Source organism: Oncorhynchus nerka, linkage group LG15 (assembly GCF_034236695.1).
Source record: "Oncorhynchus nerka isolate Pitt River linkage group LG15, Oner_Uvic_2.0, whole genome shotgun sequence".
Taxonomy (NCBI): Eukaryota; Metazoa; Chordata; class Actinopteri; order Salmoniformes; family Salmonidae; genus Oncorhynchus; species Oncorhynchus nerka.
In genome coordinates, this window is record NC_088410.1 from 40514734 (window position 1) to 40535043 (window position 20310).

A 20310-nucleotide genomic window follows, 5' to 3' on the forward strand; every position below is an offset into this window, starting at 1 on the left:
ATTATTTGGGATGACAGAGTACATACCTGGCATGTCACTCAGCAAGAGGAGGGAGACCAAGGAGTTATGAACCATGTCTAGAGAAACTGGGGCCCATGGTCTGTCTGCCGCACACCTGGGGGTTTGTCTTTTTGTCTGTCTTACTGCAGCACACCTGGGTGTCTGTCTCTCTACTCCCAGCTGCCAGTGGACAAAAGAGCTAAGGGCGTAGAAGGGGAAAAGCATTGTACTCTTTCCTTTTAAATCAGGGCTTTCTGACCCTGTTCCTGGAGAGCTACCCTCCTTTAGGTTTTTGCTCCAACCCCAGTTGTAAATGACCTGATTAAGTTTATCAACTAGATAATTATTAGAATCAGGTGAGCTAGATTCGGGTTGGAGCAAAAAACCTACAGGACGGTAGCTCTCTAGGAACAGGGTTGGAGAGCCCTGCTTTACATTTTCTGAGTTGATGTGCGGATGGCTGAAAATCTCTATCACTTCATCTTTTCAAGGAAGAAAAATATGATTAATTCGTATGTGCATTAAATACAGGCTCTGTTGTGAACTGAATAATTTTTGGTTTAGAGTAACACGTCAGAGCTTAACAACTAATTCCTTCCTATAACTCTCTCTTCATCCTCCAGTTCTCATTGTTCACGCCGCCTCCTTCCACTTCACCAAGGAACCCAAGTCCCAGGATGCCTTGCACGGCCGGAGTGCCATGTTACGCTGCGAGGTCAGCGACGCGGAGGGCGTGAGTTACAGCTGGCTGCAAAACGGCGATGCGGTGAACGACACAGAGCGCCACTTTCGGGAGGGCGGCAACCTCAAGTTCACCGCTGTGGACCGCGTGCTGGACGCCGGGACCTTCCAGTGCCTGGCCACCAACAATTCCACGGGAGAAGAGGAGCGCTCCACGGAGGCGTCCTTCAACATCAAATGTGAGTTTACTTAAATACTACTAAATTTTACTTACTTAATTCTCATAAATGTAAGCCCTTCCCTTAAATCAGTTTTTTGAGTTCTCATAACCAAAATACTGTAAATAGATGTGCAATTGTTAAATCCATACACATATTTCCGATATTGATATGACTCAATCTAGCACTCAAAGTAAGCATGGGTGACAGTGTAATGGCAAATGATAGGCATAATTATATATGCTAGTGTAATCATTTTTGCCAAATGCATTGAATTGGCTGCACAGCAATTAAAGCCTTCTTAGACCTTATGCAGACCTACCTGTTTTGAATATTGACAGTTTCCTTGCATCTTCCAGATGTCAACTCAATATGTATGTCCTCGCATGTGTGTCTCTACAACCTCTATCTATAATAACAGGCATCACATCTCCTGAAGCTCTAAGAAAATGCTGCCTCATACTTATGAAGACTCTTTACCAGAGCCAGCCAGTGCTTTCCTTTTTCTAACTCTTATTTCCACTGGACCAAAAAACGAAGTCACGCCCGCGTGAGAGGTTATTTTGAGTGTGGGGCGGACAAAGCTGTCCTTTATGTCCTCTGCCAATATGGACTGCTTGTGAAGTTGCAGCGTCCGCCTGCTCTGGCTGGCTGTGTCACAGAACAAGGAAGGTCAGCTGAAAGGGAAGGGGCTGTTTTGGTAGCCGGCACTAAGTTAACCGGCCAGTTGTGAATGGCTGGTTTGTTTGTTAATGAGCAGCAAGAGAGGGTTTTCTTTTTTCACTCCTTTAAAAAAAACAAATCCTCTCTCTCTTCCTCTTGCGCTCGCTCTCTTCCTTCTGTCTTTTTAAACTCTCACTCTACCTACCTACCTCTCCATCTATCGATCGATAGATAATGTCTCTGTCTGTCACACAGGGCTAGAGAGTGGTGGGGTGACCCTGAAGGATCCTGCATCAGAGCAGGACATCGAGAGCTCGGCCCCTGTGACGTTCAGGTGCAACATTGATGGACACCCACGGTGAGAAAAACAACTGCGGCCTTACGGTGTCCGCATGCTTCCCAGCCGAAATTGTTGGGATGAGTTCATGCATATTAAAACAGACAAATAGTACTATTGCCGCTTTTTTCCTTTACAAGGCCCCACGTTGCCTCGTGTGTCCCCACGTTGCCTCGTGTGTCCCCACGTTGCCTTGTGTTTTCACTGGACTTTCATTGTGTTATGTAGAACAATGCCCACTTGATTTAGTCAAAACTACAAAGTATCCATGATGAGTAAATATACTGGTCACCAATGAGGACTGATTTAACCACTATAGCGTTCATCAGTCTTGCCACTTGTTATGTGCCAACTCACTCATGCATATTACGTAGTCATGTCTTCCTCCCCCAGACCAACATGCCACTGGTACAGAGACGGCGTGCGCCTGCCGGAGAAGAGCCATCAGATCAACAACAAGGAGCGAACTCTGACCCTGCCCAGTGCCAGCCCAGACAACAATGGCCTCTACTATTGCTGTGCCAAAAATCCAGCCGGGCACGTGTGCAGCAATGCCAACTTCACCCTCAATATCATAGGTGTGTATATGGACAAAGATTCAATAAAGAAGAGGTGAGGAGGGATTGCAGTTTTCCCCATAGTTTCATTGCAAAGCAACACCCAGCCCCACTGGCATCAACATAGAAGCCAATAGAATAGAATAGAAGCCAGAGCTGAAGAGAGCCCTTTGACCTGTCTCTTTCCTTTCTTATGAACTGTATACCTCTTTCTCAGTCTCTTCATACCTCACACTATCACCCCTTACCCCCTGTATAGATAAGAGTTTCCCTCGTCCCGTGGTGGTTCCTGAGGACTTGGTGGTGATGAGGAACGAGGAGGCCCTCCTTAACTGCCTGTTCACTGCCGAGCCCCCTCCCACCCAAGAGTGGTACCACCAGGACGAGCTCATCACCAACAAGTCCCGGTAAGACTGGGTTGATATATACACATACATTACCGACCAAAAGTTTGGACACGCCAACTAATTTTCTTTATTTTTTACTATTTTCTACAATGTAGAATAATAGTGAGGACATCGACTATGAAATAACACATGGAATCATGAAGTAACCAAAAAGTGTTCAACAAATCAAAATAGCCACCCGTTACCTTGATTACACCTTTGCACACGCTTGGCACTCTCTCAACCAGCTTCATGAGGTAGTCACCTGGAATGCAATTCAATTAACAGGTGTGCCTTGTTAATTTGTGGAATTTATTTCCTTAATGTGTTTGAGCCAATCAGTTGTGACAAGGTAGGGGTGGTATACAGAAGATAGGCCTATTTGGTAAAAGACCAAGTCCATATTATGGCAAGAACCGCTCAAATAAGCTAAGAGAAACGACAGTCCATCATTTACTTTAAGACATGAAGAATATTTCAGGAACTTTTAATGTTTCTTCAAGTGCAGTTGCCAAACCCACAAAGTGCTATGATGAAACTGGCTCTCATGAGGACCTCCACAGGAGAGGAAGACCCAGAGTTACCTCTGCTGCAGATGATACATTCATTAGTTACCAGCCTCAGAAATTGCAGCCCAAATAAATGCTTCAGAGTTCAAGTAACAGACACATCTCAACATCAACTGTTCAGAGGAGACTGCGTGAATCAGGACTTCGTGGTCGAATTGCTGCAAAGAAACCACTACTAAAGGACAACAATAAGAAGAGACTTGCTTCTGCCAAGAAACATGAGCAATGGACATTAGACCGGTGGAAAACTGTCCTTTGGTCTGATTTTTGGTTCCAACTGCTGTGTCTTTGTGAGACGCAGAGTAGGTGAATGGGGATGATCTCTGCATGTGTGGTTCTCACGTTGAAGCATGGAGGAGATGGTGTGGGAGTGCTTTGCTGGTGACACTGTCAGTGATTTTATTTAGAATTCAAGGCACACTTAACCAGCATGGCTACCGCAGCATTCTGCAGCGATATGCCATCCCATCTGGTTTGCGCTTAGTGGGACGATAATTTGTTTTTCAACAGGACAATATCCCATCATACCTCCAGGCTGTGTAAGGGCTATTTGACCAAGAAGGAGAGTGCTGCATCAGATGACCTGACCTCCACAATCACCTGACCTCAACCCAATTGGGATGGTTTGGGATGAGCTGGACCGCAGAGTGAAAGAAAAGCAGCCAACAAGTGCTCAGCATAGCTGGTTGAGTGTTGAAGCTAGTTGAGTGTGCAAAGTTGTCGTCAAGGAAAGGGTGGCTACTTTGAAGGTTCTAAAATATATTTTTGATTTAACACTTTTCTGGTTACTAAATGATTCCATGTGTTATTTCATAGTTTTGATGTTTTCGCTATAAATTAGTCATCTCCTAGATGTGAATTACAGTTTGACGAAGGCTCCACCATATACAGCCACTAAGGCTGTGTGTGCTTGTGCATGTTGTGTTAATGAATGTTTTGGATGCATGTCGACATTTTGAGGGGAATTCTGCAAACCGCTAATGTTTATTAGTATCTCTTCCAAGAGTCCTTTTAAAAATGTACAAATATACTGAAAATGCAAAACAAACAACGGGTCCTCTTTCCTGAGTTGGCCAACTTTCCAGAAAATATTCATAATGAAGTCTGTATTTTGTTGTGACCTTCTTTCTCTCCCTCCCTAGGTTGGTGATGTTGAACAATGGCTCCCTGCTCATCACCCAGGTGAAACCCAGAAACACTGGGCTCTACAAATGTGTGGCCAAAGGGCCCCGCGGACTCCCTGTCACTCTGGAGGCCACCGTGAACCTAGCAGGTAAGGGAGTGCACACAGGCATGCACAGTTTTGACACACTGCCTCAAGACAGTTGTTTGAATCCTTCAGTTTATGTCTAACTTACTGAACCCTGTCACAGTTTAACTCCATTAATAAATGTTATCCCTCACTAATCTGCACGATCTTTAGCTGGATTGGCACGGCAAGGTCAACAGTTCCACTCTACAGTTGAGTGGTGTACTGCATTGCCTTCATGATTAGGACACAAGATATTCATTTTCATGTTGTTTATTTCTGATGTCTTAGATTATCACTCCCTTCCCTTACAGAAATTGAGGAGATGGGCCCCAGCCAGAGCCGGGTCTTCTCGGCCAACTCCCTGGAGCGGGTATCCTGCCGCCCCCCTCGCGGCGACCCGGAACCCGATGTGTGGTGGGAGTGGGGCGGGGAACGCGTTCCCTCAGAGGGAAGGGTCTACCAGGACGGACTGGAGCTGGTCTTCAGCCCCACCCAGGGGGAAGACTCAGGATTGTATACCTGCGTGGGCCAGAACAAGGCCGGTACCAGGAGGCAGGAGCTGACTGTCACCGTGGCCAGTGAGTATAGACTTCAAGACTGACCAAGACCCTAAAGGCTTTTCATACTACTGAGCCAAACCAAGCTGGTCTGGTTACACATCCACAATTGTTTCTGGAACCTTGATGAAAAGCACAATGTGAAATGAAAATATCAGAACCAGCACAGTTTGGATCAGGTCAGTAAGATGGTGTGAAAAGGGGATTTGTGGTCAATACGGAAGAAAACTGTCTAAAATCGAAGCAGGGAGGTAGTATGTAAACTTGTCCAATAAAAAAAATGCTAATTTCTGTTTTGTAACATATTGCTACAGTGTGCCCTAATGAACACGACCCAGGTGTTTCACTGTTGAGGCGGGAGTTGGGACAAAACTCTGAAGGACTGTGGCTCTTCAGGAGTGTGGTGTTTGTTGTGACCTGCACCCGCTGAAATGTATTGGGTGTAGACACTACTTTTGAAGAGATGCTAAATGTGTGTATCCCCTAGCCCCTCCGGAATGGGTGACAAAGCCAGAGGACAGCCAGCTGGAGGAGGGCCTCCCTGGGTACCTGCATTGCCACACCCGTGCCACGCCCCAGCCCGAGGTTACCTGGTACCGCAACTTCATCCCCATCACCACCGAGGTCAGTCCAGGTTTGAACTGTGCCCTGGTCATTCTGAAAAGAAGTGGGAATATACACTAAGAACTACTACACACAGAGTGTACAAAACATTAAGACCACCTGCTCGTTCCATGACATAGATGGACCAGATAAATCCAGGTGAAAGCCATGATCACGTATTGATGTCACTTGTTAAATTCAAGATGAAGGAGAAGAGACAGGTTAAAGAAGGACTTTTTAAGCATCGAGACACAGTGGGTATGTGTTCCATTCAGAGGGTAAATGGGTTAGACAATATTTAAAAGGACATCCAGCCAACTAGACACAACTGTGGGAAGCATAGGAGTCAACATAGGCCAGCATCCCCATGGAACACTTTTGACACCTTGTGGTCAACGCCCTGATGAATTGAGGCTGTTCTGAAGGAAATGGGGGTGCAACTCAATGTCATGTTTTGTACACTCAATGTATATACTTATATTTACAAACGGTTCTGGACATTGTTAATGTGACATTCTGGCGTAATGTTACGCCAGAATTTAACAATAATCCATGTAATGAAATACATTTCTCAAATATGCCCCTGACGCTGCATTTTACATTAACTTTAAAGCCAATGTTTTTTGCTGTGCTGCAATAGATTAACTTTTTAATGCCCAGAACTGTAAATATGCATAAAGGTGCATTAACTGCAGTAACTTTCATTACCTTTTTAACCTATTGTTAACCCATTATCTTTTGACTGTAGGACATTCGCTTTAAGCTGTACCCCAATGGGACCCTGAGGATCAACAGTGTAGAGGTGTATGATAACCACTTGTACATGTGTCGGAGCCAGACGGAGGCCGGGAGGGTGGAGGGCCGGGCCCGGGTCTTCGTACTTGGTGAGTGTGCACATGCGTAGGTGTGAGTTTGTAAGTGAGAGAGACAGCATGCAGGTGTGTGGTAGTGCCATGATGTGTTCGTGGTGTGAGAGTGTGTACAAATAACTTTTGTGTGTGTGTCATGTTCTATGCGTGGGTGTCAGGGTTTCCATTTGCTGCTAATTGCCGGCTTTTGGCTTATTTATTTTTTAAATAAATAAAATTCCCGAAAGCCGGCCAAAGTGTCCGGGGCTGCCCTGCTGAGGAGAGAGAGAGGAGCCTTAAGGCCTAGGCTACTGTTGATTATGAAGATTGAGGCCTTTTTCATTGAAGTGAAAGTTAGAGAGTAGTGAAAAGCCTATAAGGCAGGGCTCCAGACTGCGACCATTTAGTCTCATTTTGTCTGTACGAGTTAAAAAATGTATTGGTCGCATCGGTGCGAGCTGCGCATTCATTCACCTCACTCAAAATAGTGAAGTGCATTATCCTCATGATTCCTGTAATGAAAGTGTCTGCCTACTTGCCCCTGTACTGGTTTCACTGGAGCCTGCTGCTGTGTGGTGAGAGCCACGCTTTCCTTTCCCGGGGGGGAAAAAGTGTTCTGATTTGTATAACATTTTAAAAACCAATTGCAGGTAAAACACAGCTATCCTGTTGTCACCGGTGGTCTGAGGATGTTCTCATCTTTTCTGTAGATATACTTTTTATTTCTTAACTTTCAATTTTGAGCTCAGTAGCAACTATTTTACAAACAAGATATTTGATATAGCTTTGAGAAACGGAGCGTGCGAGCTGCGCATTGGCCATTGCGAGTGCATAGGCCTCATTGAGCGGTAGGTTACGACTGGGGACACTAAATGTACTGTTAGACTAATACATGGCTACTAGCAGTGGGTATTCAATTTAGAGCTAGGGATCTAGGTCATGTGTTTTGAGTTTCCACTTACTCAGGTGGTGAATTAGCCCATGATATTAGATCACATAAAGATGCAGGCAAAGTCATCTGTATTGAACCCAACCCCCCCCACCCCCAACAAAAATCTGAATCCCTATTTTAACAGTAAAATGTAACAACAATAGTATAATTTTCTACTCAAAATGCATGACAGTCACTGGAGTATGGTTGGACATAAATATTTTGAAAGATGATGAAACAACGTATTACTTCAATACCATCTCAGTAGTTTAATACACGTTTTAATAAAGCACTGAATGACTTTATAAGACGATAGGCCTACTAATTTGTCCTATTGCGTGATGCCGCAAAAATTGTGTGTGACCAAATCATGGGTTGGTGCCACCAACTGAGAAACTTAGTGGCACCAGTGCCACCAGGGGAAAACGTTAGTCTGGATCCCAGTCACAAGGGGAATGTCTTCCGTATGGACAAGTTCTAATATTGTAGTGGACAAAGATGAGATGAATGTAGGTGCTGCCAAATGCAGGCTGCAACTTGCTATTCAGGTAGAGGTAATGTTGGAACATTATTATAATTTTTTTTTTTTAAATGTAATTTGTTATTGTAGGCATATTTATTCATCTATACCAGTTCTTTAAATATGTAAACTATGTTTTGTTTCATTCTGTTGACACATATTTGTTGGCTAAATTAGGTCTGATCTGTCTTTTTAATTGTGTGCTCTTTATTTAGTTTAAGATGTGTTTTAAGTAGGCCTGTTGTAAAATATCATTTAGCCTTTTGCTGTCTATTGTCGGGTAAGGTAGGCACTAGACTTTCTTGGTAATTGCTGCAATATAGCTTGTTAAAAACCTTTTTTTACATTTACATTTACATTTAAGTCATTTAGCAGACGCTCTTATCCAGAGCGACTTACAAATTGGTGCGTTCACCTTAAGACATCCAGTGGAACAGCCACTTTACAATAGTGCATCTAAATCTTTTAAGGGGGGTGGGGGTGAGAAGGATTACTTTATCCTATCCTAGGTATTCCTGAAAGAGGTGGGGTTTCAGGTGTCTTCCGGAAGGTGGTGATTGACTCCGCTGTCCTGGCGTCGTGAGGGAGTTTGTTCCACCATTGGGGGGCCAGAGCAGCGAACAGTTTTGACTGGGCTGCGCGGGAACTGTACTTCCTCAGTGGTAGGGAGGCGAGCAGGCCAGAGGTGGATGAACGCAGTGCCCTTGTTTGGGTGTAGGGCCTGATCAGAGCCTGGAGGTACTGAGGTGCCGTTCCCCTCACAGCTCCGTAGGCAAGCACCATGGTCTTGTAGCGGATGCGAGCTTCAACTGGAAGCCAGTGGAGAGAGCGGAGGAGCGGGGTGACGTGAGAGAACTTGGGAAGGTTGAACACCAGACGGGCTGCGGCGTTCTGAATGAGTTGTAGGGGTTTAATGGCACAGGCAGGGAGCCCAGCCAACAGCGAGTTGCAGTAATCCAGACGGGAGATGACAAGTGCCTGGATTAGGACCTGCGCTGCTTCCTGTGTGAGGCAGGGTCGTACTCTGCGGATGTTGTAGAGCATGAACCTACAAGAACGGGCCACCGCCTTGATGTTAGTTGAGAACGACAGGGTGTTGTCCAGGATCACGCCAAGGTTCTTAGCGCTCTGGGAGGAGGACACAATGGAGTTGTCAACCGTGATGGCGAGATCATGGAACGGGCAGTCCTTCCCCGGGAGGAAGAGCAGCTCCGTCTTGCCGAGGTTCAGCTTGAGGTGGTGATCCGTCATCCACACTGATATGTCTGCCAGACATGCAGAGATGCGATTCGCCACCTGGTCATCAGAAGGGGGAAAGGAGAAGATTAATTGTGTGTCGTCTGCATAGCAATGATAGGAGAGACCATGTGAGGTTATGACAGAGCCAAGTGACTTGGTGTATAGCGAGAATAGGAGAGGGCCTAGAACAGAGCCCTGGGGGACGCCAGTGGTGAGAGCGCGTGGTGAGGAGACAGATTCTCGCCACGCCACCTGGTAGGAGCGACCTGTCAGGTAGGACGCAATCCAAGCGTGGACCGCGCCGGAGATGCCCAACTCGGAGAGGGTGGAGAGGAGGATCTGATGGTTCACAGTATCGAAGGCAGCCGATAGGTCTAGAAGGATGAGAGCAGAGGAGAGAGAGTTAGCTTTAGCAGTGCGGAGGGCCTCCGTGATACAGAGAAGAGCAGTCTCAGTTGAATGACTAGTCTTGAAACCTGACTGATTTGGATCAAGAAGGTCATTCTGAGAGAGATAGCGGGAGAGCTGGCCAAGGACGGCACGTTCAAGAGTTTGAGAGAAAAGAAAGAAGGGATACTGGTCTGTAGTTGTTGACATCGGAGGGATTGAGTGTAGGTTTTTTCAGAAGGGGTGCAACTCTCGCTCTCTTGAAGACAGAAGGGACGTAGCCAGCGGTCAGGGATGAGTTGATGAGCGAGGTGAGGTAAGGGAGAAGGTCTCCGGAAATGGTCTGGAGAAGAGAGGAGGGAATAGGGTCAAGCGGGCAGGTTGTTGGGCGGCCGGCCGTCACAAGACGCGAGATTTCATCTGGAGAGAGAGGGGAGAAAGAGGTCAGAGCACAGGGTAGGGCAGTGTGAGCAGAACCAGCGGTGTCATTTGACTTAGCAAACGAGGATCGGATGTCGTCGACCTTCTTTTCAAAATGGTTGACGAAGTCCTCTGCAGAGAGGGAGGGGGGGGGGGGAGGGGGAGGAGGATTCAGGAGGGAGGAGAAGGTGGCAAAGAGCTTCCTAGGGTTAGAGGCAGATGCTTGGACTTTAGAGTGGTAGAAAGTGGCTTTAGCAGCAGAGACAGAAGAGGAAAATGTAGAGAGGAGGGAGTGAAAGGATGCCAGGTCCGCAGGGAGGCGAGTTTTCCTCCATTTCCGCTCGGCTGCCCGGAGCCCTGTTCTGTGAGCTCGCAATGAGTCGTCGAGCCACAGAGCAGGAGGGGAGGACCGAGCCGGCCTGGAGGATAGGGGACATAGAGAATCAAGGGATGCAGAAAGGGAGGAGAGGAGGGTTGAGGAGGCAGAATCAGGAGATAGGTTGGAGAAGGTTTGAGCAGAGGGAAGAGATGATAGGATGGAAGAGGAGAGAGTAGCGGGGAGAGAGAGCGAAGATTGGGACGGCGCGATACCATCCGAGTAGGGGCAGTGTGGGAAGTGTTGGATGAGAGCAAGAGGGAAAAGGATACAAGGTAGTGGTCGGAGACTTGGAGGGGAGTTGCAGTGAGGTTAGTGGAAGAACAGCATCTAGTAAAGATGAGGTCGAGCGTATTGCCTGCCTTGTGAGTAGAGGGGGAAGGTGAGAGGGTGAGGTCAAAAGAGGAGAGGAGTGGAAAGAAGGAGGCAGAGAGGAATGAGTCAAAGGTAGACGTGGGGAGGTTAAAGTCGCCCAGAACTGTGAGAGGTGAGCCGTCCTCAGGAAAGGAGCTTATCAAGGCATCAAGCTCATTGATGAACTCTCCGAGGGAACCTGGAGGGCGATAAATGATAAGGATGTTAAGCTTGAAAGGGCTGGTTTTTTGAAGGTTTAAACCAGTTCACAAGTGTTTTTGTTCCATTATGTTGAGACATTTTCTTTTACTTACTTTTGATATGACCCTGATAACATTTAGAAGCTTTTGTGACGGTTTGGGGTGGTGTAGCCTATTACACTGCAGGCCTGTGATATGAAGGCAGTGCGCCCCGGCGCTCCAACTGACTCAGTCAGTTGAACTTGTGAGGTAGAATGTTTTAGGCCTCCCATCCCAGAGTTACTCCTATAATCTTACAATACAACGCCTGTCTTTATAGAAAAATATTCTGATAAAAAATGTATGAATTATGCCCCTTCTGAACACATATATCTATCTGTATAGCAGACATTCACCTATCTGACATGTATAAAGAAATTCAGTTTTGCATATGCTACACATCGAAACACAAGGAATAAATAGTGTTTTGTAATTAGTTATAGGCTGTTTTTAAGGACATATAAATGTCTCTCTTGGCCAATATCGCTGATTTATTGATGGCGCTGGAAGACCTAATGGGTTACGCGCCATAACGCAAATGGATGACCGGTAAATGTATCAAATGTCCGATAAATGTAAGTCTTCCTGGTCACTTGTCAGGTGCCAAATTTTCCTGACGGAAACCCTAGGGGGTGTGTGTGTGTGTGTCTTTGTCTGTGTGTGTGTGTCTGTCTCTACTCTGTGCTCGGTCTCCAACACGTTTGTCTCCTTCCTCCAGAGAAGCTGAAGTTCACCCCCACCCCCCAGCCCTCCCAGTGTCTGGAGTTGGACAAGGAGAGCACTGTGCAGTGCTCTGCCAAGGGCCGCGAGACCCCCACCATTCAGTGGACCAAAGCAGGTGGGTGATCGCGGACCTCCTTGCCTGCCTTTGTACATGTGTGTGTCTAAGTCCTGTGTTGCTCAATCCAATCCAAAATCAACTTGTAGCTCTACATGTGTGTGTCTAAGTCCTGTGTTGCTCAATCCAATCCAAAATCAACTTGTAGCTCCTACCCCTTGTACCTTTACACTTCTAGTTGATCTCAAAGGATAGTATGGGTGTAAGCAATATGGTAATAACTGCCTAGCTTATTGGCTCAGTCCGATTTTCTGCCATATTTCCTACCCCCACTGTTTCTACCAAGCTTATTGGAATAGTTCGATTTTCGGACAGATATATATATTTTTTTACACCTATAGTTTAATTGTAGATGTAAATGGGTTTTCTAAATGGGTTTTGTCTATAATCTGAGAGCTGTGCTCCACTTGTAGGACAATAAACGTGAATCTGAATCTCTAATATTCCCCCCTGCAGATGGCAGTGAGCTGCCGGAGCATGTAGTCCAGACCGGCGGCGTGCTCCACTTCGCAAATGTGACGAGGGAGGACGCGGGCAACTACACCTGCCTGGCATCCAACAGCCCGCAGGGCCAGATCACAGCCGCCGTGCAGCTCACCGTAGCAGGTATCCCTCCACTAACACTAGTGGCACCAATGCAGGTCACAGACACACCACAAAGCTGCCACCTATACAACCAGACACCACACAGACCAAGGGTCCTCTGGATGTCGTCCTCTACTTTTAACCAGAGATTGATTTCTACCTGTGAAAAATGTATATGTATGCTCCAGCCAACCTGTGACAGTAATTAAGTTGAAGGGTTAAGTTTAGAAACAAAAATGGCAGTAATCAAGATGGCAGAACTAAGTTGTGCACAGCTAATGTAGACAATCCCCAAATGTTTCTAGTTTTTTTTTTTACCAATGATTTCATCAACTGTGCTAATGCCACCATCACCAAAGCTGTCTCCAGACTCCAACGCAACTAAATCCATCTTAACCAACACTTCTCTTTCACTATTTATTTCCTTCTCCCCTCTCTCTCCCAGTGTATATAACATTTAATATGGAGCCGGAGCACACCACTGTTTACCAGGGCCACACAGCCATTCTGCACTGCCAGGCCACTGGTGACCCCCAGCCCTTTATCCAGTGGAAGAAGAAAGACAAGTTCCTGGAGCCTCGCAAGAGCAGGTAGAGAACCACAACTGGCTGTTTTGTTAAGGCCCAAAGTCATTTTGTAGTATTTGGTTTCTCATTTGTGGGTTTTTCGTTCTGAACACCGTGCTAAATGGAATGTTTGGATAGTGTGTTTTGCTAGTGACCTCTTCCCTACCATGATAAGAACCCATCTAGCCTTTGCCATATTGCCATAAGCCAGTCCCAATTCCCTTCCTATGCCTTCCCTCAGGTCGGACATTTCATTATTTGCAGTTCTATAAGGTAAATGCAATATGTTGGAAGCTCCTTATACCCCGAGACCCCTCAGGTCAAGGGTAAGGGAGTGAAATAGGACTGGAGTAAAGTAGGGAAAGGAATTGACTGTAGCCACAGCCTCACCCCTGTCCCCTCTGCTGTTTTCTCTCCAGGTTTCAGAAGATGCCCAACGGCTCTCTGGTCATCCACGACGTGAGTGTGGAGGACACGGGAAGCTTCACATGCATCGCTGGCAACAGCTGCAATATCGGCCACACATCGGCAGAGCTCTATGTCGTAGGTAAGACACCAGGAGATAAACTGATAAACTTTGTGTGCCTGCTGCAGCTGTCTACAGTATTTTTGTGGTTGTGGTAGGTGGAGGAAATCAAATGGAGCACCAAACTAAATACCTCTTGGTGCTTGAATGTGTAATTACACTAACAGGGTCAAGACAAATGAAACATTTCGACACTGCAATGTCTCATTTAGGATGTACAAAGGATGTACAAAGGATGTAATTGAGTGGCGCCGTCTTGAAGTGTCCACTTGACATCTGAGGCTGAGATGGTGATTCAATAGACTCCAATAGGCTTTAATTCAATAGAGAAGCACATCATCTGACCCTTTCGTGTGTGTGTCTGCGTGCCAACAGAGAAGCCCGTGCACCACTCGTTGGAGGAGGACGAAAAGGCGCCCTACAAGATGATCCAGACAATCGGCCTATCGGTGGGCGCCGCCGTGGCCTACATCATCATTGTCCTGGGCCTGATGTTCTACTGCAAGAAGAGACGCAACGCCAAGAGACTAAAGGGCCCAGAGGGAGAGGAGGCCGAGACAGAGCACCTCAACGGTCAGCGTTCACAGTCGATTCCATTCAGTTGAATTCAGTAGTGTCTGGTTTTCCTGGTAGTGTGAGGAGAATTGAGTTGAACATTATTGAAAAAATTACAAATATGTATAGTTGTTGTACTGCATGTACATGTATTACTAGTGACGGGCACCGATATGCAAAGTCAATATTCGTTATCAGTTGCAATTATTTTTATACGATATCAATAAATGGCGGCAAAAAATATATATATGTTAACACCACAACTGTGTGTTAGCCTCTGGAGTTAGTCTCCAAAACGGAACTGTTTCAAGTGATACTTCATTTCCATGGCTGTGTTGCTTTAACATTTCTGTACCTAGAAATAAGAAGAGTATTTACAAGCAATCAGAATGTTTAGTTACTGGTATTGAAGGATGCCATTTTGTCCTGGCACTACAGGGGGCACGGTGCAGACCAACGGGCAGGCCACCGCTGAGATCCAGGAGGAGGTGGCACTGACCAACATGGGCACCACGGCCAGCAGCGCCAATAACAAGCGCCACAGCAGCCACGACAAAGGGCCCTACCCCCGCGCCAACTTGACCACCATCACCACTCTGGGTATGGAGCAATGCATGTGCGCACAGTCATTGTAAATAATAATTTGGAAAAGTTGTCATTGTAACTAAGAATTGGTTCTTATTTGACTTACCTGTATAAATAAAGGCTATATACAATCCTACTGATTTCCTTCTAAACAGGGAAAGGTGAGTTTGGCGAGGTGTTCCTGGCCAAAGCCAAGGGCATCATGTCGGCAGGAGGAAGAGGCAGTGATGATGAGGAGGAGACAGTGGTGCTGGTGAAGAGTCTGCAGACGCGGGACGAGACCCTGCAGCTGGAGTTCCGCCGCGAGATCGAGATGTTCGGCAAGCTGGGCCACCCCAACCTGGTGCGTCTACTGGGCATGTGCAGAGAAGCCGAGCCCCACTACCTCATACTGGAGTACGCTGAATTGGTAAGGATGGAGCTACTTGCTTACGCTCCAGGGTGAAGTTTATCCTAGGTACAGATCTAGGAACAGTTTCCCCTCCCCCAAACCTTAACCATTAGTAGGGGAAATGCTAAACTGACCCAAGATCAGTGTCTACGGGCAACTTAACTTCACCCTACTCTCTACAAACACACACACTTTATGTATTCTACATGGCAGTCAATTGTATCATTGAAATATATGTGTATTAAGATAAAATGCATTGATAAAATACAGATTTAAAAAATATGAGCTACATACGCACACACTGACCCCAGTGCAGTAAAAAACGTGTGTGGGTGTCCCTTTTTTAAATCATCCATGATTTAGCATCGACCCCAGACCTGTGTATATGTTCCTAGGGGGACCTGAAGCAATACCTCAAGATGTCCAAGAACAAGGAGGAGAAACCCAAGTCCCATCACCTCAGCACCAAGCAGAAGGTCAGTTTACACACACACATACTCAAAAGAAAGCATACATTAGCATCTTAAACAGGTCGTGGCTTCAGTGCAGTAGGCCAGGATTTGGTAGCTGGTGCTTACAGTAAGTATCTCCTGTTGCATCATGCCACTGGCTTTCACTGCCTGTTGGACCACTCAGAAGGAGAAACAGATTAACCATAAGATGTGATTTAAAAAGCCATTAAAATGCTTAAACACACACAAACTCACTCACTTGAAGACACACATACGCTTGAAAACACAGTGATTTAATGCTTTCTATGTCCCACTCTCTCTCCCTCAGGTGGGGGTGTGTCTGCAGGTTGCCCGGGGGATGGAGCATCTATCCAATCAGCGCTTCGTCCACAAGGACCTAGCCACCCGCAACTGTCTGATCAGTGCCAAGAGACAGGTCAAGGTGTCTGCACTGGGGCTCAGCAAGGATGTCTACAACGAGTAAGATTACATTGAATTAAATCTTGATTTAACCAGGAAAGATCCCTTGCGGTTGAAAACCACATTTAAGGTTTTGATTCATTTTGATGAATCCAGTCATAGAATAATTGTATCGATAATTTAGGTTTCCCAAAGCAAGTCTCCATTTAAAGAGACCTGTGATATGTAAAGTGATGACGTATGACAGACTAAATTACAGTGCCTTGCGAAAGTATTCGGCCCCCTTGAACTTCGCGACCTTTTGCCACATTTCAGGCTTCAAACAAAGATATAAAACTGTATTTTTTTGAAGAATCAACAACAAGTGGGACACAATTATGAAGTGGAACGACATTTATTGTATATTTCAAACTTTTTTAACAAATCAAAAACTGAAAAATTGGGCATGCAAAATTATTCAGTCCCCTTAAGTTAATACTTTGTAGCGCCACCTTTTGCTGCGATTACAGCTGTAAGTCGCTTGGGGTATGTCTCTCTCAGTTTTGCACATCGAGAGACTGACATTTTTTTCCCATTCCTCCTTGCAAAACAGCTCGAGCTCAGTGAGGTTGGATGGAGAGCATTTGTGAACAGCAGTTTTCAGTTCTTTCCACAGATTCTCGATTGGATTCAGGTCTGGACTTTGACTTGGCCATTCTAACACCTGGATATGTTTATTTTTTAACCATTCCATTGTAGATTTTGCTTTATGTTTTGGATCATTGTCTTGTTGGAAGACAAATCTCCGTCCCAGTCTCAGGTCTTTTGCAGACTCCATCAGGTTTTCTTCCAGAATGGTCCTGTATTTGGCTCCATCCATGTTCCCATCAATTTTAACCATCTTCCCTGTCCCTGCTGAAGAAAAGCAGGCCCAAACCATGATGCTGCCACCACCATGTTTGACAGTGGGGATGGTGTGTTCAGGGTGATGAGCTGTGTTGCTTTTACGCCAAACATAACGTTTTGCATTGTTGCCAAAAAGTTCAATTTTGGTTTCATTTGACCAGAGCACCTTCTTCCACATGTTTGGTGTGTCTCCCAGGTGGCTTGTGGCAAACTTTAAACGACACTTTTTATGGATATCTTTAAGAAATGGCTTTCTTCTTGCCACTCTTCCATAAAGGCCAGATTTGTGCAATATACGACTGATTGTTGTCCTATGGACAGAGTCTCCCACCTCAGCTGTAGATCTCTGCAGTTCATCCAGAGTGATCATGGGCCTCTTGGCTGCATCTCTGATCAGTCTTCTCCTTGTATGAGCTGAAAGTTTAGAGGGACGGCCAGGTCTTGGTAGATTTGCAGTGGTCTGATACTCCTTCCATTTCAATATTATCGCTTGCACAGTGCTCCTTGGGATGTTTAAAGCTTGGGAAATCTTTTTGTATCCAAATCCGGCTTTAAACTTCTTCACAACAGTATCTCGGACCTGCCTGGTGTGTTCCTTGTTCTTCATGATGCTCTCTGCGCTTTTAACGGACCTCTGAGACTATCACAGTGCAGGTGCATTTATACGGAGACTTGATTACACACAGGTGGATTATATTTATCATCATTAGTCATTTAGGTCAACATTGGATCATTCAGAGATCCTCACTGAACTTCTGGAGAGCGTTTGCTGCACTGAAAGTAAAGGGGCTGAATAATTTTGTACGCCCAATTTTTCAGTTTTTGATTTGTTAAAAAAGTTTGAAATATCCAATAAATGTCGTTCCACTTCATGATTGTGTCCCACTTGTTGTTGATTCTTCACAAAAAAATACAGTTTTATATCTTTATGTTTGAAGCCTGAAATGTGGCAAAAGGTCGCAAAGTTCAAGGGGGCCGAATACTTTCGCAAGGCACCGTAACTGTGGCGCCACCCAATGACCAAAGATCACCCTCTCCTCCTCTCCCATCCTCTCCTCCTCTTCCCCTCCAGTGAGTACTATCACTACCGGCAGGGGTGGATCCCTCTGCGCTGGCTGCCCAGCGAGGCCGTGTTTGAGGACGACTACTCCACCAAGACGGATGTGTGGTCTTTCGGCGTGCTCATGTGGGAGGTGTTTAGCCTGGGGGAGCTGCCGCACGCTGCGCTCGACCACGACAAGGTCCTCGAAGGTGAGGGCAGTCGAACTGGATCTTGGAAATGTTATTGAAGGATGTTGCTTCACCCCAGATGGGGGTAGAGGTAGAAGAGCACTATTCCAGGGTCACATATTTCGTCATCCTCCTAATGGGTTACTTTATCCTTTGCCTGCTCATAGTTGTTTAAAACCACACAATATGTCACTAAAATCCCATCTATTGTTTTAGTACAAAACATAGTTTTCACACGTTGACATTGCAGTGATGTTTATTGCGCTCTCCTGTTTGGTCCTTTCAGAGTATTGGTCATGAGTGAAAGGATAGTGAGATATAAATGTTATTTTGTTTCCCATCTATTTGAGTTTCACTCTAACCCCCACACGTTCTTTCCCTCTGTCTTTATTTCTCTATCCCTCCATCTTTCCCTGCATCTCGCTCGCTCTCACCCCCATGTATGTCGTTCTCTCACGTCTTTCCCTCTACCAGAGCTGAGGGAGGGCCGGGGGAAGCTGCCCCTGCCCCAGGGCTGTCCTTCTCGGGTGTACAAGCTGATGACTCGCTGCTGGGCCTCCAGCCCCAAGGACCGTGCCTGCTTTAGTGACATCGTCTCTGCCCTCAGCGAACTGCCTTCCGAGAGCAAGGTGTAACACACACGGCCCAGGTGCACAGTTTGTGTGTAAGGGTATGAATGTGTTATCAATGGGGGGAGGTGACGTGTGTGTGTGAGAGCGGTCGTGTACAAATGTGTACGTGAGGTACGTATACACGTTGTTGTTGTGCATGCATGTATTGGCCTTTTGAGTTTGTGTGTCTAGCACTCCAGGACTATCCTACTCTGCCTGGTTGGCCTTTAGTTAGCGTCTACAAGAGCAGAACGAGACTCTTAACAACTAGAAAATTTGGTCGCAAATGAGGACCCAGCCGAGAAGAGATCAACATCCAATGAGCTTCTTCTCTGGATTAAAATGACTATTTTTTACAATGAGGATTTATATTCTGCCTTAGCAGGTCAAATGCTGTCTATAACATTTTAATCTAGAAACTAATGACAGTTAACGTTGGCACGGTTTTCACCCCAATTGAATCTTTTCTGTTACTCATGTTTGCAAATGGACAAGACAAAAGGGACATTTTCTTCCCAGAGCCAAACGGGACATGAAGGTACAACCTCTTCGGGAGTAAAAATCGAATGTCTCTCACCCTGTTAGATATGATCAAAACGAGGTAAAGGGCCAGCGGTGGCATTATTGAAATTGTGGATTTTAGCTGGAGTGTGGATGGAATCACCGCTCACAACCCTAGTTTTCCTTGCCTTGAAGGTAAATCTTTGGTTGGTTTTAAAGTATAGTCGTGGTAGTATATGGACCCTGAATTAGCTTCAACATGCTGTTTTGGAGTTAAGGTAACTGATCTAAGTTGTAGCATTATAGGCTAGCTATTTTATAAAGGCCATCCTGTCATGAACAGTTTTGTACTCCTATCAAAGATGTCTGAATGTTACTGCTCCATTTGCCCATCAATCATCCAATCCTATCACGACCAGAGCTTTTCCAATCAGAGTGGGGGAAACCTTTCTTCGTAGACATTCGTCTAAAAGTGCTTTGTATACATGCTTAAAACATGCACTGATCACAACTATAAATGTTTGTTTTCTAGAAGGATTGTTTCGGAGACCTGTTAACTTATTTTAAAGGTCCTGTTTTGTATTTTTTCACTGTATAGAAAGGTACTAAGCTTCTTTGATATCATTTTTTTTATGTGCGAGGCATTTTATGATGTGTAATAGTTTGTCCATTTTTTTTTTGCCCCAAAAAATTGAATTACGGTTCTCCCGAATTGAAAAAAATGCCTGGCAAATGAAGGACTTTGCATCAGATTGCTGTCTTGCTATTGTTTTTATATTTACTTTCTTGCTTTTGTTTTAATATTTACTTTTTTACTTGAACATTTTTATACATTGCAGTTTTCTATTTTAAGTATGTTTATACAAACGCATATTAGCCATGGCATATACATGGCGCTGGTCCAATAAAATGTTGTAAATGTACCTTTTTTGTTTGTACGCCGTTTGGTAAATATTGTGCATACAACATTAACAAATATAAGATCTCACTGGTAACTTGTAGAGTTTAGCTTGAGTAAGAGTACACCT

The 20310-nt window shown here is 45.5% G+C and overlaps 1 protein-coding gene across 1 annotated transcript in view; it reads left to right on the top strand.

Annotated features, from left to right (window-relative positions):
- The window catches only part of LOC115142650 (inactive tyrosine-protein kinase 7-like), a 41369-nt gene extending 21164 nt beyond the window's left edge, over positions 1-20205 (top strand). Inside the window, exons 2-20 of the mRNA XM_029682265.2 lie at positions 624-920; positions 1818-1920; positions 2293-2477; positions 2716-2863; positions 4554-4684; positions 4975-5241; positions 5708-5844; positions 6572-6707; positions 11856-11975; positions 12432-12581; positions 13006-13150; positions 13546-13673; positions 14028-14225; positions 14646-14807; positions 14948-15201; positions 15579-15659; positions 15964-16115; positions 18013-18191; positions 18645-20205. Of these exons, the coding sequence (XP_029538125.1) occupies positions 624-920; positions 1818-1920; positions 2293-2477; positions 2716-2863; positions 4554-4684; positions 4975-5241; positions 5708-5844; positions 6572-6707; positions 11856-11975; positions 12432-12581; positions 13006-13150; positions 13546-13673; positions 14028-14225; positions 14646-14807; positions 14948-15201; positions 15579-15659; positions 15964-16115; positions 18013-18191; positions 18645-18805 (3134 nt within the window). The 3' untranslated portion in view covers positions 18806-20205. The remainder of the gene's footprint in view (positions 1-623; positions 921-1817; positions 1921-2292; positions 2478-2715; positions 2864-4553; positions 4685-4974; positions 5242-5707; positions 5845-6571; positions 6708-11855; positions 11976-12431; positions 12582-13005; positions 13151-13545; positions 13674-14027; positions 14226-14645; positions 14808-14947; positions 15202-15578; positions 15660-15963; positions 16116-18012; positions 18192-18644) is intronic.
- Positions 20206-20310: the final 105 nt, after the last annotated feature.